A 26,371-nucleotide genomic window follows, 5' to 3' on the forward strand; every position below is an offset into this window, starting at 1 on the left:
TTCGGCATTCAGGACTGGGTCCTGGTGACCACGGATGCCAGCCTGAGAGGCTGGGGAGCAGTCACACAGGGAAGAAATTTCCAGGGCTTGTGGTCAAGCATGGAAACGTCATTTCACATAAATATCCTGGAACTAAGGGCCATTTACAATGCCCTAAGTCAAGCAAGGCCTCTGCTTCAGGGTCGGCCGGTGTTGATCCAGTCGGACAACATCACGGCAGTCGCCCACGTAAACAGACAGGGCGGCACAAGAAGCAGGAGAGCGATGGCAGAAGCTGCAAGGATTCTTCGCTGGGCGGAAAATCATGTGATAGCACTGTCAGCAGTGTTCATTCCCGGAGTGGACAACTGGGAAGCAGATTTTCTCAGCAGACACGATCTCCACCCGGGAGAGTGGGGACTTAATCCAGAAGTCTTCCAATTGATTGTAAACCATTGGGAAAAACCAAAGGTGGACATGATGGCATCCCGCCTCAACAAAAAACTAGACAGATATTGCGCCAGGTCAAGGGACCCTCAGGCAATAGCGGTGGACGCTCTGGTAACACCGTGGGTGTACCAGTCAGTTTATGTGTTCCCTCCTCTGCCTCTCATACCCTAGGTACTGAGGATTATAAGACGGAGAGGAGTAAGAACTATACTCGTGGCTCCGGATTGGCCAAGAAGGACTTGGTACCCGGAACTTCAAGAGATGCTCACGGAGGATCCGTGGCCTCTACCTCTAAGAAGGGACCTGCTTCAGCAAGGACCCTGTCTGTTCCAAGACTTACCGCGGCTGCGTTTGACGGCATGGCGGTTGAACGCCGGATCCTGAAGGAAAAAGGCATTCCAGATGAAGTCATTCCTACCCTGATCAAAGCCAGGAAGGATGTAACTGCACAACATTATCACCGTATTTGGAGGAAATATGTTGCGTGGTGCGAGGCCAGGAAGGCCCCGACAGAGGAATTTCAACTAGGTCGTTTCCTGCATTTCCTGCAAACAGGACTGTCCATGGGCCTAAAATTAGGATCCATTAAGGTTCAAATTTCGGCCTTGTCGATTTTCTTCCAGAAAGAATTGGCTTCAGTTCCTGAAGTCCAGACTTTTGTAAAGGGGGTACTGCATATACAGCCGCCCTTTGTGCCTCCAGTGGCACCCTGGGATCTCAATGTGGTTTTGGGATTCCTAAAATCTCATTGGTTCGAACCACTTGCCACAGTGGATTTAAAATATCTCACATGGAAAGTGGTAATGCTGTTGGCCCTGGCTTCAGCCAGGCGCGTATCAGAATTGGCGGCTTTATCCTATAAAAGCCCTTACCTGATTTTTCATTCGGATAGGGCGGAATTGAGGACTCGCCCTCAATTTCTCCCTAAGGTGGTTTCAGCGTTTCACCTAAACCAACCTATTGTGGTGCCTGCGGCTACGGGGGACTTGGAGGATTCCAAGTTACTGGATGTAGTCAGGGCCCTGAAAATACATGTTTCCAGGACGGCTGGAGTCAGAAAATCTGACTCGCTGTTTATATTGTATGCACCCAACAAGATGGGTGCTCCTGCTTCTAAGCAGACTATTGCTCGTTGGATTTGTAGTACAATTCAGTTTGCACATTCTGTGGCAGGCCTGCCACAGCCAAAATCTGTCAATGCCCATTCCACAAGGAAGGTGGGCTCATCTTGGGCGGCTGCCCGAGGGGTCTCGGCTTTACAACTTTGCCGAGCAGCTACGTGGTCAGGGGAAAACACGTTTGTAAAATTCTACAAATTTGATACCCTGGCTAAGGAGGACCTGGAGTTCTCTCATTCGGTGCTGCAGAGTCATCCGCACTCTCCCGCCCGTTTGGGAGCTTTGGTATAATCCCCATGGTCCTTACGGAGTTCCCAGCATCCACTAGGACGTCAGAGAAAATAAGAATTTACTTACCGATAATTCTATTTCTCGTAGTCCGTAGTGGATGCTGGGCGCCCATCCCAAGTGCGGATTGTCTGCAATACTTGTACATAGTTATTGTTGCCAAAAAAAATTCGGGTTTTTGTTGTAGTGAGCCATCTGTTCTGGAGGCTCCTCATGTTATCATACTGTTAACTGGGTTTAGATCACAAGTTATATGGTGTGATTGGTGTGGCTGGTATGAGTCTTACCCGGGATTCAAAATCCTTCCTTATTGTGTACGCTCGTCCGGGCACAGTATCCTAACTGAGGCTTGGAGGAGGGTCATAGGGGGAGGAGCCAGTGCACACCAGGTAGTCCTAAAGCTTTTACTTTTGTGCCCAGTCTCCTGTGGAGCCGCTATTCCCCATGGTCCTTACGGAGTTCCCAGCATGCACTACGAGAAATAGAATTATCGGTAAGTAAATTCTTATTATTTTTGGGTTGTGGGAGGAAACCGGAGTACCCGGAAGAAACTCATGCTAGCACGGAGAGAAAATACAAACTTGACACATTTATGACCATGGTGGGAATCAAACCCATGACCTCAGCGCTGTGCTAACCATTACACTACCCGTGCTGCCCCCCTTCCGGCGAGCAGTTGGAATCATGACCACAATAACAGTAGAGCCAGAGCAACAACATGCTTCGCATCTTTATTATCCACCTGTCACCTTATGTTGCTCCCCGGTTAACTTTTCACCTCCATCAACGTCGAGTTCCGTGGTTCGATAACAGTGTTAGTGAGCTCAAGAAAAGGGGGCGTAGACTGGAAAGATGATGGAGGAAGACTAACCTAGTGGATTACAAAATAAAACTAATAAAGCATAACGAAGAATATCAATCGACAATCACTCGTAAGAAATCACAGTTCCTGTCAAATGAGATCACGGCAGCAAACAATAGGCCAGCTCAACTTTTCCGCACAGTGGAGATGCTTTGCAAGCCAGCATGCCTGCAGACTTATTAAACCCTCTCCCAGGCAAGATGCAACGAGTTTGCAAACTTCTTTGCAGATAAAATATCCACCATCCGGGCTGGAATCTCCACAGTGCTATCAAAGGAGTGCCAAACTACAAAGCCTGCCAATATAAGCCACCTGCCTTCATGGACCAGCTTTGACCCAGTGGATGTAAAGGACACTGCTGAAATTGCTCGGATTTTGTGTCCCACCACCTGTGATCTGGACCCGGCCTCAACCAAGCTTCTAAGAGGTTGTATGGATATAATTGGTCCTGTCTTTGCAAAAATTGTTCAATGCTCTTTGCAGACAGGCATTTTTCCTGGACCCCTAAAGGAAGCAATTGTTAGACCGCTTCTTAAAAAAACAAATTTAAATCCCGACTGCATGACCAACTAGAGACCGGTATCAAACCTTCCTTTCCTAGGAAAGGTTATTGAGAAAGTGGTTGCAAATCAACTGGAAACCCGCCTGATAACCCATGATATTTATGATCCATTCCAATCAGGATTCAGGAGAAGACATAGCACTGAAACAGCCCTGGTGTGTGTGTTAAATGATCTTCTGATGGCAAGAGACAGAGGTGACTGTTCAATATTAATCCTTCTGGTTCTCTCTGCAGAATTTGATACCGTGGACCATGGGCTTCTTATTGAGCGACTGATACATTTCTGTGGTCTGGATGGCACAGTCCTAAGCTGGTTCAAATAATTTCTCACAGGCAAGTCACAGAGAGTATTGTCTGGAGTATACTCATCACCATCAGTGCCATTGCCATGTGGTGTCCCACAAGGTTCTATACTATCCCCCATGCTTTTTGCAGTATACATGCGCCCGTTGGGTGAAATAATCAGGCGCCATGGCCTGGTCTACCACTGCTATGCAGATGATACACAACTGTACTTGTCCTTTTGCTCCAGGCACTGATAACCCAATAGCAACCCTAAATGGCTGTCTAGCTGAGTGGATGAGCAGCAGTTGCCTGCGACTGGACCACGGAAAAAACAGGTCCTTATGATACGACCGCAATATCAAAGGACAAGACTGCAGCATAGCCAACCAACTGGACTTACACTCGGGGATTCAGAATCATAAACCACTGATCGTGTGCGGAATCTTGGCATTGTCCTGGATGGTGGCCTGACACTTAAACATCAGATATCAGCCACAATCAAATCCTCATTCTTTCACCTGAGGAACATAGCCAGAATCTAGCACTTAATTCCCTCAGATGATCTGCCAAAAGTCATGCATTTGTATCATCTCGATTAGACTACTGTAATGCCCTCTATCTTGGTCTACCAGCAAAAGAATTGCACTGCTTACAGTTGGTGCAAAACACAGCTGCCAGGCTGTTAACCAACCAGTCCCGTTCTAGCCACGTAACACCCATCCTCTACTCTCTTCACTGGCTGCCTGTAAGATGGCGAATGATCTTCAAGATTGGCTTACTGAGTTTCAAAGCACTACATGACCCAGGGCCCAAGGTACCTGAAGCAGCTTCTGACCCCATACTGCCCCACTCGATTATTGCGATCTGTAGATGAAGGACTTTTAGCAGTACCTAGAATCTCCCGTAACTTATCTGGAGGTCGAGCTTTTAGACATGCGGCTCTGACTCTATGGAACTCACTTCCCCGCACAGTGCGAGAGGCCCCAACTATTGAATCCTTCAAAGTAGACTCAAGACTTTCCTGTTTACTCAAGCATTTCCATAATGTCCCTTTTAGTATCTTCATGCTTCTGTATTTTATGAAAATGTACTTAATTATTTTCTGTACTATATTATGCTATGTATCTGTTAAGCGCCTTGAGTCCTATTGGAGAAAGAGCGTTGTATAAATAAAATAATAATTATTATTAATATTATCTCTTTTCAGTGCATTTCTCTCAAATCATGTTACTTACTCGCTCCCAAGTGACCTTATCCTCTGTATCAACTACTGCTTTTGTTATTACCTTAACAACCTCAAGACTTCCATGTTTGACAAAGCCATCTAGTATTGCCTCTAGATCCTGCAAGTTCCTAGGCATTCCCCCTTATCTGTGGTAGTTTCTAAACCTCCTCACCCCCCTTGTTGGGAAATGTGTGAAGATTTGGGGTAATTTATCAAAAGTAAATCTGCACAATTTGTGATTTTTTTTAAAAGGAAATAAAGTGGAGCACTGTGACACTCTGTCCTATTAACTTCTGTAAATCTTAGCAGTATACTGTAGGCTGCATTCTGATGTGCATTGGTTCAGGCCTGCCGCCACTGTGTGCAAGAGTCGGGCAGCCTTTATAAATGTAAAAACATTGTCAACGAGGACAATAGATTAAAAACATCTCATGTTGTTGGTCACTGAGTAAAGATCCTGTAAAAATAAAGAGAAAGACCTTGTCTTCAGCTGCTGAAAGGAGTTGGTATGAGTTTGAGCAGAGGGCATTAGTAGCCCCTGGAAGTCTGTATTTTCTGCATGTGGATGTATGTGGTCTGTGCACGTTTCCTGTGAGTTCCAATGGTACATGTTGATGGCCCTTGTTGTTGTCTCCTAATCTTGTTTCCTCATTCCTGTTTGTTTACTTGTTATTGTTAATCTTTATAAGCCTAGAAGAGTAGTGTGACTACAGCTTTCTGCTTGTTCTCTGCTAATTCTGCTGCATTTTAATGAGCGCTTTCCTTTGTGGTAAGGCAGGAGATTAACTTGTGCAGTCACTTTTCTGATGTACACTATCTGGTTGAATTTGCCTATATCCATATCAGATTTTGCATTGTGTGATCTAAAAAATAAGTTTTAGTACAGTTTTCACATTTCCCAAAGTCCTTTTAGTGTGTCCTTTCATTTTCTGAGACACTTTCGTTCATGTAGTTAGGAGTGAGAAGCTGTAAGTGTTTGAATGCTCCTGAGTTCTATGCTGATTTTGTCATGGTGTCCTGCATTATTATTTGAATTTCTAGCAGCTGGGATTTTAACAATTTCCGTACACATATTGAAATATATGTTACATTTCTTTGGAAAATGCCTTTTTTTTTTCCAAGATACTTTGTATATGTCCAAATATACATTTATAATCATGGGCATAGCTATAATAGGTACAGAAGGTGCCATTGATATGGGGCCCGGAGGCTTAGGGGGCCCAGGGCTCAGTTCATGTAGTTTTTGACCAGATTCTCAGAAATGATGGCTAAGCAGTTAGGTGTGACCTTTTGCTATGCCTTAATGAGGTGACATTTCATTTTTAGTGAATGTGGCATATTGTGAACTGGGGCGCTACTATGGGGCATACAATGAACAGGAGCACTACTATAGGACATAAAAAGTAATAGGGTAAAATTATGGGTCATAACATTAAGCTTAACTAAAGTATTACTATGAGGCATAACTGTGTATGAGGCATAACTGTGTAAGATAACTGTATAGTATATACATTGGTGTTTCTATAATGGGTGCAGTGTGTGCGAGGCACACGGGCCTCCAGGTCCAGGGGGGCCCACCCCGCACACACTGCACCCATTTGCTTAATACTTACCTCTCTGAAGTCCCCCGTCGGATCCATCCCTTTTCGGCAGTGCAATAGAGTTTGAACACTAGGGGGAACAAACTCTATTGCGCCTGCTGAAAACTCTAGAAAGAAGGCACGGCGGCCATTTTTCTGGAGTTTCGCGCATGCGCATTAGCAAAATGTTTGGGAAAATGGCGGCCGCGCCGTGTTCCCGGAGGTTTGCCCATGCGCAATAGAGTCTGTTCTCAGACTCTATTGCCGCTGCCGCGGAGAAGGACGGCACCGCCGGGGGACTCCGGAGAGGTAAGTATTAAATCCTGTGCACAGTCAGAGAGGAGGGGGCCCCTGGATCAGAAGGCTGCACATGGGCCTCCTCCTCTCTTAAAACGCCCCTGAGTATATAGCTCTCTACCCCTTATTTATGTTTCCAATAACTGCTGTAATGATCACAGAAGTTGCTGATGTTACTTATAACAATGCTGTTTTTACTTTATAAACAATATTGTGCATAACATATGTCTATGCAGATGACATGTAACATCAAAACATTGAACAATTGCCGTGGTGCAATGAATTAATCATGTAACATATGTAGTACACAGTGTAATCCACTGTGCGGGTAACAGAGTCCTCTGTCTCTTGCGTGCATATAAGCCTCAATAAGCTTAAGCTCCTGTAGGTGCGGTACAAATATAGTTCAGTTAAAGTACCTGGTACAGATGGCGGCGTCCCGCTTATCTGTTATTCGTCTTAAGCGCCTTCAGTGGTGGCCAGTTGTTTGCCCGCTTTGTAAGATGCAGTTACTGCTTTCACCTGGACCAAAGGAATATGAGCTTCATGTTGTGCCCCTCTTCAGAATGTGCGGGTGTCAAGTGAATTACGTCCATTTTACACATTAATTTGTGGATGTATTAATGCATTGTTTCATGTCTTTTCTTTTCATCTGTGTATGTTATTAATGGGGATAGTAGTGACTTACGGGTTTATGTATCAAGCAGTGAAAAGATTGGAGAAGTGGACCAGTGAGCTTTGATAGAGTATTTATTAAATCATGATAGGTAGAAGCAGATTAGTTGCTATGGGCAACGTCTCCACTCTTTTCACTGCCTGATGCATCAACCCCTAGAACTTGTTTTAAAGAAATGGCTTTGAATGCATGTGTCTACTAACTGATCCTCTAGATCACACTGTTTTTAGCGAATGGTGGTGATAGGTGGTGTATCAGCCCCGCACTCTGAAATAAAACCTGTGTTTGAGATCTGAGCAGGCTGTGAATCCTGTTCACTCAGTTATGTTTTATAGTAAATAATGTTGACACTAAGACAAGCTAATTACACCCAAAAGTCTAAATGTATTATTTTGTGTACCTAGATATTTGCTTTCATACTCTGATGGCCTTAAAAATGGGGCTGTCATTCTTTGGTAATATTACGGAGAATTAGTATGGGAGCTGCCCTGCTTCCATTAACCTTTTAGAAAGGTGCCGGAGAGCGCTGAAACGCCTTTAGGAGAATCAGTATCTACACAGGAGGACTTCGTGATATAGGAGGTTTTCTAAATCCTGTATTCTGATTTATTGGCACTCTGGTCCATAAGAATATGTCCTTCCCTTATTGCATCTTAAACACTGGACAGGTGTATGTATTGAGAGCAGTCTCCTCTCTAGGAGGATAACAGTACCATCTGTTACACCAGTTTCATAAGACGAATACTCTGTATAACCACTACCAGCATCGTAACCAGCATTGCACAGAGGGCCTGATTCATGTTTGTAAGTAAAGCAAACTGGGTTAGATTTTTCTGTGCAGGGTAAATACTGGCTGCTTCATTTTTACACTGCAATTTAGATTTCAGTTTGAACACACCCCACCCAAATCTAACTCTCCGCATGTGTTACATATGTCCTCATCTGCATTGCCCAGTTTCTTGATATTTTCCTTTACTTACAAACATGAGTCAGGCCCAGAGTAGAAATACACATATATAACAACTGGTGTGGAGGACCAGCAGGTCAAAAATCGGTGATAAGTCTCTTGTAAGTTCTTTGAGGACTTTTTTTCATTTACTTTTTGAGCATAGGCGTAGCTACCATGGGTGCAGGGAGTGCAGCAGCTATGGGGCCCACCATCCCTGTCAAAGTTACATGAGCTATATACATTTTATACATCAACATTGGATGGTATATAGGGGCCCTTACTGGCATTATGTGACCTGGGGGCCCTGTAATGTGGCATGATATGAACTGGGGACACTGTAGATCATAATATGAATCGGGGATACTGTGTTGCATAATGAGTACTGTATACTTGCCGATATTTTGGCAGCACCCTCCGGGAGGAGGCAGCCAGCTCGGCATGGTGGGTGGAAGGTGGTGCAGCATACTGGAGGTATGGCAGAGGGGGTGATGCTGAGTAGAGGTGGTGTGGGGGCGTGTCTGCAAAATCACGTCATCATGGACCTGCCCCCGCTACAAAATGCTGAGATTACAGTAATTTTGAGCCAGAGGATGGGGCCCCGGCTGCGGGTGGGTTGTGTGCGTATGTGGTTGGGTGCAGGTAAGTGGCGGCTGGCTGGGAGACTTGCCCACTCTTCCAGGGGGCTGGACATGCCATACGATTTTTGGAAGCCTCCCAACCATTCCGGGAGAGTAGGTTAGTATGGAGTACTGGCAGCCCTACAGTGTGACATAATGTGAACTAGGGCACTGCTATGGGTCAGAAAATGAACTAGGGCCCTATTATGGGGCATAAAATTAACAAATGCTGCAGAGAGGTTTCTCTCTTTAAGCATAAGAATGGGAGTCCCTTCAAAATGTTGCTATGGGGCCCACAAAGGTCTGACTATGCCCCTAGTTGCCAGCATTTGAATCTGGAGATTCAGAGGGACTGTAATTGTGAGATAGCGCGATATACTCCCTAACTGGTCCTGTAAGAGTGACTTTATACAGGTTGGGTATGGTAGCCAGACAGTGAGGATGTCGGCAGTCAGAATACAGACAGCGCCATCCTGTCTGTCAGAATCCTAACACTTTTTAGTAAGTATGCTAACACCCACCCCCATCCCCCGCAGCCGGACCCTCACCGGCATACTTGCATTCGGGATGCTGACTGTCTGTCTGGATTCTCAGCGGTGTCCAGATTCCAGAGCCGGTCTTCTGACGGCCAGCATCCTAACCATCGGGATGCCAACTGCATCCCCTTTATACTACTTATGTTTTTCTAAAGACCCCCATGCTTCTTTGGTGCATATCTCCTGTGAATTATGTTAATACATGCATATTTTAGAGTTGGATTATTTATTTGTATATTGTTGAAGTTTGAGGTATTGTAAATCTATTTAACTCTTGTTTTCTAATGAGTATATCTCACCTAGAAGTGTCATTTCAATATATCGTCTGATAGTCTAGAAGTATCTGCAGCTTGAATAAAGCCACTGTGGCCTAGAGGAAACCTATATTGTGCAGCATGTGGGAACAGGAGTTTGAATCCCACATTAGAACATTTTTGTTTTATGGAGGAATTATTTATTTGTATATTGTTGAAGTTTGAATTTATATTAACTATATTACAAATATTGTCCACTTAGAAAATGAATAAAGAACGGTCTTACATGCGCTGTGAGAGGCTCCAACAATAGTGGAGAAGTCCAAGATCACACTTTTCAATTTTTCTCATTGAATTACATGGATTGATTTAGATTTGGGTGGGTTATATATATTGTTTCTGTGCAGGGTAAATACTGGCTGCTTTATTTTTACACTGCAATTTTGATTTCACTTTTTGTCACACCCCACCCAAATCTATCTCTCTCTGCACATGTTATATCTGCCCCACCTGCAGTGATTTTGCCCATTAGTGTGCTTTTTTTGGTTTACTAACAAACGTGAATAAGGCCCTTTTATCAGCTTTCATGCATATACCAATGGCTCCTCTTAGATGTATTCACTGTTATCAGTAATTTGTGTTGATGATAGTTAATGGTTTGACACTTGCATCATAGTAGCAACATGTATAGTTTGTGGCCTGTTTTCATTGCATTTGTTAAGGAATTTTATCTCTGACACAGATGGCAAGAGTTAAATCTTCGAGATGCCAGAAGATGTAAAGGAGAGACTCCATGCCTTCTGCCGATTACTCCTGTAACTCCCGTTTGACCACAGCATTTGCTGCTGGTCAGCTTCATGTTACACTTCAGCATTACTATCTGGGCCGTCTCAACTACAAATTGAATGAACGACCCATGTCACTTTTTCAATATTATTACATTAAACCAAGCGGATTTTGATTGATAACCTAATATTCAACTAATGCAAAGCATCAATAATAGCCACTATATTAATTATTTAATATTGCAGTCTAATTCAAAAATCGATGTGCAGTATGAGCGGAAGGGAAACTCTTGGTTCCCTGAAGACTTAAGACAGGGAATGATTAAAAAAAAAAAAAAAAGAGAGACCTGCTGTAATCCTATGTGTTTTTACGATACAAATCTTTATTCATTTGCCAATAATCTCTTCCCATTTTCCACTTCAGGACCATGTTATCAGTTCTGAGGCCTGTAATTGAATTAGGGCTGCTTTCAGTGGAGAGGCAAAGTTGTCCAAATATTGATAATGTCATACAGGCACTGCGCAGCACACAGACCACTAAATAACATCCAGACACTGCATCAGGGAGTTATCAGCTAGTGATAGAAAGTCGTTCCTTCTCTCTAGTAAATTAGCTTCATTAAGAAGGTTGCACTTAAATGTCTCAATAAATGCTCAGGGTTTTATCTCCGTCTAGATAATGGACATCTCAATTCCTTTTCCCTGTAAACAAAGTCTCATCAGCTTTTCAGCAGCCTTGTGGTTAAATCCTTGAAAATAATGATGTTGGCAAACATTAATGGCCTTCAATATTTTTTTCTAAATCCTTTTAGTTTTTATTCCTGCCCTGACATACTGTCAAGAGACAGCTTCCCCTTTGCATGAGGTTCTTATAATTGACAGTGTACTTTATTAGAGGTGGTAGTGGTTTGTGTAGCAATTGCACTCATTGCAGGGCTGGATAGAAAGCATACACCATTTCGATACTTTTTTATAGACCACATGTGACTGGATTAGGCACAGGCAGGTCTGTCTTATCGGCAAAGCAATGCATTGGGGCTCCTACTCACCCATTCATTAAATAAATTAATAAAAACTCGTAACTTACCCCTCCTGCATCCTGCACCATCTCTCCACAGGGATGCATTCAATATCCCACCTGTCGGGATCCCGACGCTCAGCATACTGGTGCCGGGATACAGACACCTATTCTCCCTCTCGGCGAGTCCACGACACCTCTGGAGGGAGAATAAATAGCATAGCGCGGCGAGTGCAGCATGGCTCTTTTGTGCTTGTCCCGCTGCTGGCATTCCGGCTCCCGTCATCCTGCAGACGGGATTCTGACCACCGGGGTGAAGGGCGCCAGTATATCGATACCAACCCTTCTCCACATGCTTTCATACAGTGAATGGTTGTTAGAAATTTGATGATTGGATAGCTCCAGCTATCCACCAATCAGCATGCTGATAGCCAATCACTCTAGTTGGAGGCTGGGAGGCAGGTAGCAAATGCTGCCTGGTTACTCTTATTCTGTGTTATTCACAAGTAGAGCATTCAGGCAGCATTCTGTACCTGCCTCCCAAGAAACTCGGCAGGCACCAGCCCGCCCCTACTGGAAGGCCCCTAGAATCGTGGGTCCATGGGAACCTGCCCAGTCTGCCTGTATGTTAGGATGGCCCTGGGCACAGGCTGATCATTGTGGTGCGCTTCATCTCAAGAATTAGGTAATCCGCTCGGAAATATATTCTTATCGAGCTACAGTAAACAAACTCCATGATAATCCCGGCACATGGTGACTTGGTTTAGGACTTGCACAGATAAAAAATTGACATAAACCATTTACAGGACCTGCACAGTCTCTATGCACTGTTTCTGCGGGCAGTACTGAGCTCCAATGTCTAGCTGCTGCCACTCACTAGCCCAGGAATGTTTTGTTGTGGAAAGTTTCACACCCCTCACTCCCTTTTAACACCACTTTATTTTCCAAAAAGTATTATTTACAGTGTCAAGAAATCACTTATGCAAAGAAGTGTATATAGTGATTGCTTATTCATACATAAACAAAGTAGGAACGCTTAACACATGAAAATGAATGTGTAATTTAGACCTTTTTCCAGTTGTATCTGTAATGCTTGTGCAAAAATAGGTATGCATTAAAATGTTAGCTGCAGTACTACTGTACCTACTGGAAGTAAATGTTATACTAATATTACACTGCCCTATAGCTGGAGCCCCAGGAGTAGCTACGTGCACCCCTTTTTTCTGCTGGCTCTGTCTTAAGCTGGGTACCCACTAGGTGATATGCTTCATGAGCAATATCGTCAGTGTTTGCCCTTAAACTCCAGGGCAAACGACAGCAATCGCAGTCTGAATCCCTTTGTGGAGTGCACACACGCAACCCGGGAGCCCAGTGAGGGGGCTGCGATTGCCTCTGCTTGATTGACAGGCAGAGGCAGTCACGGGGCGGGAGAGGGCGTGCCAACAGCGTTAGAATGCCGTTGGTGGGGCATGGCCTGGACAACACAGGCGTGTCCGGGCCTTTGCTGGGGCGGTCCGCTGTGGCTGCATGATGTCACACGCAGCTGCTGCGACCCAGAACGCGGCGGGTAGCCACCTGGCAGGGAGCTACTCGCCGGGTACCAAAGCATCGCCAGCGTGCAATGCTTTTGCACCCATGCATGTGGGGGGCAGAGCCTGACATGTGGGGCGGACTAGCCCTGTGCTGGGCATCCCCCCGCATGTCTGAGAAATTTAGCACATCAGATCAGATCTGAATTACCCCCTTAGTGCATACACACTGAATGATATCGCTAAGTGAAGTAATCTTCCCACAACCCCGAACATGCAGCTTCTGACAATATTGTCAGATTGATCTGCATGTACGGGCGACAGAACATCTCGTTAACGACCTGCGTGCATCGTTAACGGTATAGTGCATACACACTAGACGATATTACAAACGATATCGCTCAGAAGAGTCAAAATGAGCGATATTGTTGAAAATATCGCCTAGTGTGTATGGGGCTTTACAGAAGCTACATATATCTCATTTTTAAGGGTCGCAAAGGAGTGTGTGGGAAAGACCAGCGGGTGCTTTCGCTGTGTAGAGGGGACATAATAGTAAAATATCTTTGTAGGTAGGCAGTACAACTTTAAAAGCAGGATTATGGTTTCAGAATGCAATGGTGTTAACGATATGCACCATTAATTAACACGTGAAAATGCTTTAAAGAAGATGGAAAGGAGTCCTTACTGTGTATACTACTTTGACATTTTTACGTGTTTGTAACCTATTGCCAGTTAGACTGGTGTCACATCTGCATTAATGGAAGCAGCTGCTTATTCATATTATTACATTCTGTGTGAACTACTCCCTTTGCACACTTGCTGTTTCCACAACTTCTAAGCTTACAAACATTATGAGGGAGATTCCATAGGAGCCTTGCGTGATACGTCTATACAGGATGCTATTGTCCGTGAACATCGTTTATTTATTTTTTTGACCTGGGGCTTCTATTTTTCACTTGGCTGTGCAAAAACTGGAGCAGGGTGAGCAAGAGGGCCAATCACAAGGCACAAATAAGATACTGGTATTTGTGATTGGTCCTCATGTTCACACAAACCTTTCACCACCATGTAAAGTTGGAGAGCAGATGTTATTTGCTTTCTAGAGAACTGTAAAGTCCCCAGGAATAACTGTTGCAGACCCCAGAGTTCCATATTGCAAAACTGAGCACATTGGGGATGTTAGTAGATTTAACTTTCAGTGAAAATATTGAAAGTATGTTTCTAGTCATTATATGTCCTTTTCAAGTTATGCTTTCATTTGTCTATTGATATTTAACTATACAAAAGAAGAAAAGTATTTTTTGGCATGCATAATCACCGCTATAGTTCATGAAAGGTTGAAGGGACCTCTATCTTTTATTGTTTGAATTTTTCTCCACATTTCTTTCTATTTACTTTCTGAAGAAACAAATAAAATATCAGCTCGGAAAGTTCAGCTGAAAAATTTTCTAGCATCATGCAGATATTTGAAATACCAAAACCGATGCAATCCTACTGGGTGGTCTAACTGCAGTCTCCATGTAATATCTAAGTTATGCTGTCACGTCTCTCAGATGGCAGACCATTTTTCTATAAAAGTGGAGGTATTAAAAAGAGCATTTTTAAGCAGGCATGTTGGTTTACAATATTAATCCGGTGTACGAGGTGTAATAAAGACAAAATCACACAGGTCAATATTTAAACGTTAGGGAGCTATGGGCACAAATTGTGTTGGACAAGAATTTAGCAACTATTTAGAACTTTTGTTCTTCTGTTACAGGGACTCGGTAAACATCAAAGCTGGATTAGAACATCTGGTAAGTTATACGTTTCTTTTGAACATTTGCATCATCTTTGATATCTGCATTCCAAATGAACACTTTTTTCAATGAGCTTTTGAATACCTTGAATTGAGAAAGTCATCTATTTCCCAAAGGGTACGCTTACCATTATTATGTGACGGTACTTACGCTTTCATTTAGTTGATCATCTCAAGGGAGTATTAATTTTTTTTTTTTTTTAAATTATCTCTTTTTTTTTTTTTGATGTGGAGATGAAATAAAAATTGGAATGCAATCATTAGATTGATGATTGTTTTAATTATCTTTAAAAAAATCAAATGTTTGGCTGTTCTAAAAAGAACAAATGCACTACAATATTGCATGCATAAATAAATATTGTAGGCTTTTGAAAAGCGTGACGTCTATTTGTTCATCAGTAAAATGACTTTCCCTTCCAACTAGCTGAACAGTGGGGGTGTTGTGTATGGTCACTGGCAGTTGTAAGACGCCCCCTTGTACCTTCTTTTTAGTCAGTTCAGCCAAGTGAGGCATAAGAGGTTGAAATTTCATACCATTACCTTGTGTGCCAAGAGCATTGGTTTGATGGTTGGCTGTTCACCTACTTTACTCTATTGACTGTAGGAAGTGTTGAGGTGTCAAAGAACTTGGAGCCACTGGGCTCTGTGGTTCTAGTGTTTGACATGAGGTTAGCATTAAACTAGTTTAATAGGTGGCATTCAGAACAATGGGTATTGTAGGTTTACTCGTGACAGCTAAATGCAACCTCAAAGGTGACCATATGAAAAAACGCCCAAAACGTTTCATTTTAGTCTACTTTACACAAATTAGTCGTAGAAGAGAAAGTAATAGAATATTTATTGCAAGCATTATTCAGCTCAGTTTTCAGACTTTTTTTATTTTTGTTCTCACATAATGTTGTATTATTAATATTATTTTTATTCAATGATTCCATGATCTCATTGCCTCTCCAATCACGTAGCAGAATATTCTTGACCCTTTTGTCCTTGTGGCCAAGCACTGCTATTGAGTTGTTGTAAGTAATGGGGAGTAATCTATTGTTAATAGCTTGAGGTTTACTAAGGTATAAGTGTGTAGGTTCTCCCTTTGTTCCTTGTTAATCAATAAGTACAAATGTGTTTCAATGCAAGCAATTTCTAGACTGATTTATTTTCTCTTTGTTTAAAAACAAAACAGAAGTATAAATGATTATGAAAAGAAAGCCACATCTCTTCCAATATAGAATATAATCTGCATGGAGAGATGACACCCAGACCTGCAGTGAGTAGCGTCAGTATTAAACGCAGACAAGATTAAAGCAATCTTTTATATGGTCTTCTGACTGTTATCAAATGTTTCAAAGTAAAGAAATATCAGATATCATGGTTTTCTATTTAATATATTGGAGCCATAAAAGGCTAGGTTGGACATTTAATTAGCTCACAAAAATCAAACCTAAAACTGCCCATGCAAAACACAATTTTGGTAAATTGTCCCTAAGAGAATTCTTGTGTGGCCCGTAAATAGCCAGCATGCGGGAAAATAATCAATCCTTAAACTCGCCCCAACCCGACTACCACATAATGCCACCCAGCTAGGGAGAACACTGATCTGCCTTTGTGTGTAGTTATCTGTAGACCACAATAACTAATACAGGAGCATACTGTATGCACTAAACCTTGGAGAGTTATAAAGTACCAACCAATCAGCTCTAAACTGTCATTTTTCAAACAAAGCCTGTAACATGACAGGAGTTGATTGTCTGGTACTTTCTCTTACGTCCTAGAGGATACTGGGGTCCATTTAGTACCATGGGGTATAGACTGGTCCACTAGGAGCCATGGCCCTTTAATAATTTGATAGTGTGGGTTGGCTCTTCCCTCTATGCCCCTCCTACTCTGTTTAGAAAATGTGCCCGGAGGAGCTGGTCACGCTGAAGGAAGCTCCTGAAGAGTTTTCTGCATTTATTTTCTATGTATGTTATTTGCAGGCAGGGCTGGTTGGCACCAACCTGCCTGCTTCGTGGTACTTGGGGGGGAAGGGGGGGAGGAACACGACAGCGACGGCCCAAGCTCTTGAAGGGTTAATGGTCCCGTTCCCCGCTGACAGGACACTGAGCTCCTGAGGGAACTATTCACAAGCCCCACCACGGCGAGTGTACATTCCCGCAGCACACTGCCACCCCTAACAGAGCCAGAAGAATGAAGAGTGGTGAGTACTGAGCCCGGTTAGCGGGGTGCCGGCCATTATGGCGGCACGAGGGTACGGAGACGCGTGGCTTCTAAACGGGCCAGAATGCGTCTCCAGACACAGTACACAACTGCGTCTCAGTACACTGTACACCAGGGGTGGCCAGACTTTTGGAGTCGGCAATCTACTTTGAAAGCTGAAAAGCTTTGTGATCTACCTAGGTGGAATAATATAAAAAAGGGGCGTGGTATAACAAAAAGTGGGCGTGGTATAACAAAAAAGGGACGTAGCCTTGCTGCACAGAGTGTAATGACTGTCTCGCACGAAATAACACATTGGCCCCCACAGGTAAAAACCTCAAACACATATGCCCCCACAGTGCCATGTGCCCACAGTGCCAGATATGCCCCCACAGTGCCAGATATGCCCCCACAGTGCCAGATATGCCCCCACAGTGCCAGATACAGATATGCTCCCACAGTGCCATGAGCCCACAGTGCTAGATATGCCCCCACAGTGCCAGATTACAGATATGCCCCCACAGTGCCATGTGCCCACAGTGCCAGATTACAGATATGCCCCCACAGTGCCATGTGCCCACAGTGCTAGATATGCCCCCACAGTGCCAGATTACAGATATGCCCCCACAGTGCCATGTGCCCACAGTGCCAGATATGACCCCACAGTGCCAGATATAGATATGCCCCCACAGTGCCATGTGCCCACAGTGCCAGATATACCCCCACAGTGCCAGATATGCCCCCACAGTGCCAGATATGCCCCCACAGTGCCAGATATGACCCCACAGTGCCAGATACAGATATGCCCCCACTGTGCCATGTGCCCACAGTGCCAGATATGCCCCCATAGTACTGCTCACTGTGCTGTGTGTGGAGAGCGCAGCGCGTGCTTCTCCTGCCTGCCGCCCTGCCTCTCAGTCTGGTCTCCGGCGGTGACGGCAGCGTGTATATCTCAAATCAGGCAACAGTCCGCGAGCTCTGATTGGCTAACGAACCGGCGCCTGATTTGAGCTATACACTCCGCCGTCACTGCCGGAGACCAGACTGAGGGGCAGGGCGGCAGGCAGGAGAGGTGCGGCTTCGGGTGGATGGGCGGCGCATCGCGATCGACTGGTTGCATGTCCGCGATCGACTGTTTAGCCCCTCCCTGCTGTACACTGTACCCAAACTGGCAAACAAGGCCTTAAAACGGTTCTGCTCCATTTTAAGACCAAAAATTACCTCAGCCAGTATAAAAAAAAGCGGGAAGACCGTGCGCCATTGAGCCCCGGGGCCTTCACTATGAGAGGATTCAGCAGCTCACCAGCGCCATTTTCCCTCTGCAGTGGACTCAGACGCTGACTGACAGGGACGTTCAGCTCTTTCGGTGTGACTCCAAATAACCTCAGCGGTACCAGGGGGTCATAGCAGGGTGGGAGCGACTATTCGTGTACAAAGTCCCCTATCAGGGTACTTAGTCTGTGACCCGGCTAAGCTTGGCAGTGGCGGTAGGGGCGCGATGGGGGCTGGCTCCAAACAACTCTGTCTCTCCCTGAAGGGCTCTTTGTGGGTTACTTGTGCTTAACCTTTTCCTGTGTGTGTGTGTGTTGTCACATTACATTATGTCAGGCAAAGACTGTGTTTCTTGTACAGCAGAGTGTTCCTCTTCACCAGGGGGCTCACTACTGGGTACTCGGGGTTCACAGAATAGCGGGGCTGAACCAGAGTGGGTTAATTCTTTTAAAGGAATGATCTCTACTCTTTCTACAAAATTGTCCCGCAATGAGAAAGAGACGCAATACTTAAAACAGACTGTGGATGAGTTTATGAACAGAGACTCAGTCCCCAAATCAGCGTCTCAATCCCCTCCCATTTGTCTGCAAAAGCGATCTCTGGCCCATATCCTGCAGTCTGATGCTGACAGGTCAGACATGGAGGAGGGGGAGGTGGACTCAGAGTGGGGGATGCAGCTCTGTCACAGGGAATAGAGGCTCTTATAGAGGCTATCAGAGATGTTCAGCATATTCCTGATAAGGTGTCAGAGGAGTGTGAGGAATCTTAGTTTAATTTAAAAAAAGAAGTCCTCGGTTATTTTTCCTGTGTCAAAGGAATTGAATACCCTGTTTGAAGAACCACGGGTTAATCCTGATAAGTTTCAGATCCTTAAAAGGTTGCTCTCATCTTTTCCTTTTCCTCTGGAGGATAGGAAAAAATGGGAAAATCCACAGACAGTGGACGCATCAGTATCTAGACTGTCACGTAAAACTGTATTGCCTGTTCCTGGTGCAGCCTCCCTGAAAGACACGGCTGATTGTAAAATTGAGACTACACTCAAATCATTGTACACATCTTCCGGGGTGGCCCAAAGACCCACTATTGCATGTGCGTGGATCACTAAAGCCATTGCTAAATGGTCAGGTAACCTAATTGAGGGGTTAGATTCCCTATCTAGGGGGGATTTTGTCTTTGGAGATGAATAAGACAAATAGATCTCCACAGCTACTGCGGTTAAGTCTATGTATCTTCCTTCCGCACCCCCCCCCCATCCAAGAAGACTTATTCAGCTTCTAAGTTACAGTCCTTTCGGACGACCAAGTTCAAGGGCAAATCCAGAGGTGCTTCTACGTTCTCCAGCGGCGCAAGAGGTAAACCACGCAAACCAGCAACAGTAGGTGCTCAGGAACAGAGCTCAGGCTCTGCTTCCTCAAAGACTTCAGCATGACTGTGGACCGCAATACCTGGGAGGCTGTCAGGTGGGAGCTCGACTACAATTTTTCAATCAGATCTTTGTCCATAGATCTTATTTCCCAGGGCTACAGACTGGAGTTCCAAAAGCTCCACCTCACAGATTCTTCAAATCAGGCTTGCCAGCTTCACAAGAGGCAAGCATAACTTTACTGCATGCCATCCAAAAACAGGTACAGACTCCAGTCATTGTTCCAGTTCCACCTCATCTACTAAACAAGGGTTACTATTCCAACTTGTTCGTAGTACCGAAGCCGGACGGTTTGGTAAGACCAATTCTGAACCTGAAGTCTTTGAACCTGTACTTACGAGTGTTCAAATTCAAGATGGAGTCTCTGAGAGCGGTGATCTCAGGTCTGGAGGAAGGGTAAATCCTAGTTTCTCTGGATATCAAGGATGCGTACCTTCATATTCCGATCTGGCCGCCTCATCAGGCTTAACCAGTTTGCACTGCAGGACTGTCACTACCAGTTCCAGGCCCTGCCATTTGGTCTCTCCACGGCACCGAGGGTGTTCACCAAGGTGATGGCAGAGATGATATTTCTACTCCGCAAACAGGGAGTGAATATAATTCCATACCTGGACGATATTTTAATAAAAGCGCCGTCCAGGAAAAGGTTGCTGGACATCATTACTCTCTCAACCAAATTCCTCCAGGATCACGGGTGGATTCTGAACCTTCCAAAATCTCACCTAGAGCCAACGCGGAGGCTCCCATTCCTGGGAATGATACTGGACACAGATTCACAAAAGGTGTTTCTTCCATTGTAAAAGGCATTGGTAATCCAGTCGATGGTTCGGGATGTCCTGAAGCCAACCCAGGTGTCGGTACATCTGTCCATTCGCCTTCTGGGGAAAATGGTGGCCTCTTAAGAGGCACTTCAATACGGAAGGTTTCACGCAAGACCCTTCCAGCTTGATCTGTTGGACAAATGGTCCGGATCGCATCTTCACGTGCACCAGAGGATCCGTCTGTCGCCAAAGGCCAGGATCTCCCTTCTGTGGTGGCTACAGTCTTCTCACCTCGTCGCAGAATGGAGGTTGGGAATTCATATATGGATTCTGTTAACTACAGACGCAAGCCTCAGAGGTTGGGGAGCAGTCACTCAGGGGGTGCAGATTCAGGGAAGATGGTCAAGTCATGAAGTCATCCTTCCAGTCAACATTCTGGAACTTAGGGCCATATACAATACCCTTTTGCAGGCCTCACATCATCTTCAAGATCGGGCAATTCAGGTCCAGCCAGACAATGTGACGGCAGTAACGTACATAAACCGACTGGGCGAAACGAAAAGCAGAGCAGCAATGTCAGAGGTGTTAAGAATTCTCCTCTGGGCAGAAAGAAACCCTGTGACGTTGTCAGCGGTCTTCATTCCGGGAGTAGAAAACTGGGAAGCAGACTTCCTCAGCAGACATGACCTGCACCCGGGTGAGTGGGGCCTTCACCCGGAGGTGTTCTGGTGCTTGACAAGTCGATGGGGATATCCACAGATCGACATGAAGCTCAGGCGGTATTGTTTCAGGTTGAGAGACCCACAGGCGGTGGCGATAGATGGTCTCACAACTCCATGGGTCTATCAGATGGTGTACATGTTTCCTCCACTTCCTCTGATCCCAAGAATTCTAAAACGAATAAAAAGGGAAAAGGTTCAAGCAGTACTCTTTGCTCCGGACTGGCCAAAAAGGGCCTGGTACGCGGACCTTCTGGAGATGCTCCTCGAAGATCCGTGGCCTCTACCTCTTTGCGGGGATCTTCTGCAACAGAATTTGTTTGCTTAACTGCGCACCGAGTCCCTTTTTGTTCGGATAAGCTGCCGCACTTAAAGGTGACCAACCTCCAAATGGAAACAAAAAATACAAATTTGTGCTGCGCTCAATCCTGGTGATTGTTATGTGCTTACCCCTCAATTTGTTATCATTAATTGTCTGTATGGTTTTAGGTACAATATAACCTACACAGGAAGGTGATATATGAGACAATAACTTTTATAGTTGACCAGTGTAATTTATAAAGTATAGTATATACCAGATTGTGGATGAAATAATTCTGTGGCAACTGTATTTTTTAGTGCTAAGCTCCGTTTATTTAGGCAATTTAGTCCAGTATTGTCCATATCATTTCTCAATGTCACCCTTTCTTAATGCGGCGTCCCGCATGCAAGTTTCACCAGATTCTACTTGGTACAGTCTTTTGAGTACTCAATTGCTTCTGCAGTATTACTGTAAAAGGTACTTGAGTCTTCACGGTGTGGAGCACTCAATGTTCATTCATATGGTACACAGACACAGTGGTTTCCTCCGGACTGGCTTCCTCCTCTCACCCTGGCTGTCCGTGGTGCGTCCTGCTTCGGACGTTCCCCGTGCGCCAGTCGGTTCGATTGAGCAGCCTGTCTGAGGCAAGGGAGTCCGGGGGGCGCTCTACGGAGCTTCTCACCAGGCTAACCCCGCCTCATACGGACACTCACCTGTTGTCTTTTCCCGATGATGACCCGAGTTCCGACACCGACTTCTTCCTCCGTTCCTCGTCCTGCGGTTGCTTAGTTACGAGCGCGCTCTCTGAATGTCCGGGTCACGTGACCAGTTCTTTCATGGATCGTCTCGTCCCCTCTGCTCCGTGCGGCAATGATAAATGAAATGTGGATAATAAAATCAGTGGTGCCTCCAACGCGTTTCAGCCTCTGTCAGGCCTTCCTCTGGGAGAATGGTGTAATCAATTAGTAAATTGTTCTGATTTTTAAAGGGTGAATGGGATGTCTTTTCCGGTCATGTGGTCTTCATATGCTGCTCCTATTGGTCTTAGACTCCTTTCTATTTAGTGTATAGGATAACCTGATTGATCTGATTGTTCTAAAGGGTCCTGATTAAATATTTATCCCTTTATCTAAAAGTCTGATTTCCCTTTAAATTGATAAATAAGAATTGCTGATGTTGATAGATGTAAATAGGTTATGCACAAATGCCAAATCTGGATTAAATGTTAGGGAATCCTATCTTAAAAGTGACAGATAAGTTCATTTTTTATAAATAACTGATTTCACTTCATTATCTTTATTTAGTCCAAAAGGGGCCAGTGTCTTCATTTCATACATCCACCTTAGTTCTATTTTATTGATTTTTTCAATAAAGTCACCTCCCCTCCAGTTAGGGTGAACCTCCTGTATCCCTATGAATTTTAATGATTTCGAGTTACTCTCATGGTGATCTTTAAAGTGTTTTGATAAATTGTGTTCCTCCAGTCCCCTTTTGATATTACGAATATGTTCACTAATTCTGGTTTTCAATGGGCGCGTGGTTCGTCCTATGTATTGTTTTTTGCATCCACATTCTAATATGTAAATAACCACTTTGCTATTGCATGTCAGTCTGTCCTTGATATTATATACTTTATGTGTGTTGGTGGAACTGAAGCTGTTTACTGGTTTGGTGCTCTGCGGTCCTCCATTTCTGCATCCCAAACAGGTCCCACAATAGTAGAAACCTGTTCTGGGTTTGGATTGATTGATGTGTGTTTGTATCAATGTGGTTGGTTGTAGATGACTATGTACCAGTTTCTTCTTTAGATCTGGTGCTTTTCTTTTTTTTTTTTTAAATCTGTTTATTGGTAAAGAGAAAAATACAAGTGTAACACACACATTGCACACGACAACTGTATAGCGACAATATCAAATCTCAGGTTGTATAGGAATGTATAACATTATTTCCACACAAGAGCAATCACATACATTAGTAGAGGAAGTGATGATAACAGTAGGTTACGGATATTACTAAATACATTGCAAGGTTCTGTCGTCTCTCGGTGCCATGCCATTAACAGTGTGTATATGCTAGTCTAAAACAGTGTTCCTGAAAACAGTAAAGTTGGGGTTAGAAGGGTGGTGATCCCCTCATAAGCGTCTCTATATTGTACCATGTAGTATATTTAACTACTTTTCGCATGCTATCACGAATTGGTTGTGGCAAGGTTATCACGTAGGGTAGCCATATTGTAAAAAACTTGGAAGAGTTGGATTCCGCTCTAAGAGAGCATTCAATCCAGTCCATTTGGTATAGATGTGTCAGTCTAGGGAATAAAAGGGTTATGGGTATAGGGGTTCCGTGTATCCATTGGGATAGAATAGTCTTTTTCGAAGCTGCCGCTATCCTAGCTAATAACAGTTTATTGCCTGTAGGTAATGAGCAACTATCAGAGTCATATTGGTTCCAGAAAGCCCAGAGTAAAGTTGGTTTGAGAGGGATGTTTAGAGTCGTTGTAATGTAATTACAGACGTCTTTCCAAAATAGCTGTATTATAGGGCATGACCAAAGGCAGTGGATGATGTCAGCATCATGTGTGGAGCACTTGAAGCAATTGGAGTTATCAGAGATGCCCGTGAGGTATCTGAGACGGGGAGTATAATACGCCCTGTGCAATATTTTTAAATGCATTTCAGCATAGGAGGAGGATACTAAATATTTATTAAGTAACAAGTGCCAATGTATTATGGTCTGTAGAGGGATGTCTGGTAGAGTGGTCGACCATTTAGCTAGGCCTGTGGTTTGACAATCTAAATCAAGTTGGCGTCTGGTGTGTGCATAAATAAAGGATGTTGGATAGGAAGACTGGGGGTTTAAACGCAGTTGGGTGTCCAGGGGAAAGTTATAATCTGCTGGCCGTAAGCGTGTTATCAATTGTGTTGCAAAGCTGCGTACTTGAAAATATGCGAATAGTGGTATATGTAAGTTCGGGAATTTAATCTTTAATTGTGACAAGGTAAGTACTTCGGTACAGGTGACATTTAAGAATTGATATACTAAACGTAAGCCTTGGGAGTACCAAGTCTTGATAATAGCATTTGTGTCTCCGCCTTGAAAGTCTGGGTTATGCAGGAGTGGTTGGAATAGGGAGCAGGTAGTTGTCAGCCCTTTGCGTTTTCGAAGATGTTGCCACGCTTTGTATGGAGCGAGTAGCAGCGGGTTCGAGCGGATGGACGTCAGTGTGAAGGGGTCTGGAAAATGTAATATGGTAGACAAAGTACCATGGGATAACATACTCTGTTCCAGAGATATATTAGTGTAGTTAGAGGAACCTCTCACCCAGTCAAGGGCATATCTGTAGTTAGCGGCTAAAGAATAGTCTTCTGGGCATGGTATATTCACGCCACCCAGCGTTGTCTGTTGTTTCAGTTTAAAAAGGGCTATACGTGGACGTTTGTTTGTCCATATGAAAGTATTAAGGGCCTTGTTAATTATTTGTACATCTCGTTTGGTCAGAAGATATGGGAGCATTTGGATCGGGTATAATAAACGGGGGAAGGAGATCATTTTGTATAAGTGGCATCTACCTATATATGAGATTGGTAAGGTTTGCCAGCGTGTAAAATCTTCAATCATTTTGTTAATGGCACGGGAAAAGTTCAGTGGGTACAGTTCGGCTAGGGTAGGTGAGAAGCGTAAGCCCAGGTAGGTTATGAAACCAGACGCCCATTTAAAGGGAAATCTGGAGCCCCAATTTCGTGCGGCCTTGGGTCCAAGAGCCAAAGCTTCTGTTTTATCGAAATTGATTAAGAAGCCCGAGATCAAGTGGAAATCATGTAGCGTGGTCAGTAATGAAGGGAACGCCTTTATGGGATCACTAAAATATAATAAAAGGTCATCCGCAAAGGCCGAAACCTTCACTGGTTGTGTGCCAATTTTTATTCCTTCCCAGGCAACATTTTGCACGCAGGTGCGTATCAGTGGGTCTAGAGCTAGATTAAAAAGTAAGGGAGATAGGGGGCATCCCTGGCGCGTACCTCTATGTAAAGAAAAGGCCGGTGTGTTCAATCCATTAATGGTTAGGTGAGCTTGTGGATTAGAGTAAAGCATACTGAAGACTTTAGTGAACCCTTCTCTGAATTGTTGAGTGTGGAAGATTCTAAGTAAGTGTGCCCATGATACACGGTCAAACGCTTTGTCGGCATCACAGCTGACCACAAGTGCCTTAGATGTTGTGGAGTCTTTGACACTATGTATTGCTGCTATTAGGGTTCGTACATTATGTACTGATGATCTAGTTTTAACAAACCCCGTTTGGGCAGGATGTAGAATACGCATTAGTATCGGTTGGAGACGAGTGGCCAATAGTTTGGTGAATAGTTTTAGATCTTGGTTAAGAAGAGATATGGGTCGGTAGGACTGGACATATGATGGGTCTTTACCCGGTTTAGGGAAAACTACTATTCTAGCTTCTGTGAATCTCAGGGGTGGAGGGGACCCGTTCAGCAGTGAATTAAACAACGTCAATAAATATGGTGTTATGTGGGGAGCTAGCATTTTGTAATATACTGCTCCAAACCCATCCGGGCCTGGTGATTTCCCATTGTGAAGTGACTTAATCAAGAACAGCAGCTCTGTGTCTGTTATAGGGCACGTTAGTGATTCTCGTTCTTCCTCTGTCAATGTAGGTAAGTTAGCTTCGTCCAAAAACTTCATACCCTCTGTGGGGCTATCTAAAGGTGCCGCGTATAAGTTTGAATAGTATTGTAGGAAGGTGTTTGACATAATTTGTGTGTCCATAGTTGAGGAAGTCGGGTCGATATGTAAGCTAGTTATACGGGAGGGGGCAGTAGATGATCTTACTAAGTTGGCCAATAGTTTACCCGACTTATTACCCCCTCGGAAGAATTTATTC

At 44.3% G+C, this 26,371-nt stretch overlaps 1 protein-coding gene across 4 annotated transcripts in view; it reads left to right on the plus strand.

Moving 5' to 3' along the window:
* Positions 1-26,371, plus strand: part of RSRC1 (arginine and serine rich coiled-coil 1) — a 678,098-nt gene that overhangs the window by 220,724 nt on the left and 431,003 nt on the right. For all 4 annotated transcript variants that reach the window (XM_063916134.1, XM_063916133.1, XM_063916131.1 and 1 more), the window contains exon 5: positions 14,770-14,806. In XM_063916134.1, the coding sequence (XP_063772204.1) occupies positions 14,770-14,806 (37 nt within the window). The remainder of the gene's footprint in view (positions 1-14,769; positions 14,807-26,371) is intronic.

Source organism: Pseudophryne corroboree, chromosome 4 (genome assembly GCF_028390025.1).
Source record: "Pseudophryne corroboree isolate aPseCor3 chromosome 4, aPseCor3.hap2, whole genome shotgun sequence".
Taxonomy (NCBI): Eukaryota; Metazoa; Chordata; class Amphibia; order Anura; family Myobatrachidae; genus Pseudophryne; species Pseudophryne corroboree.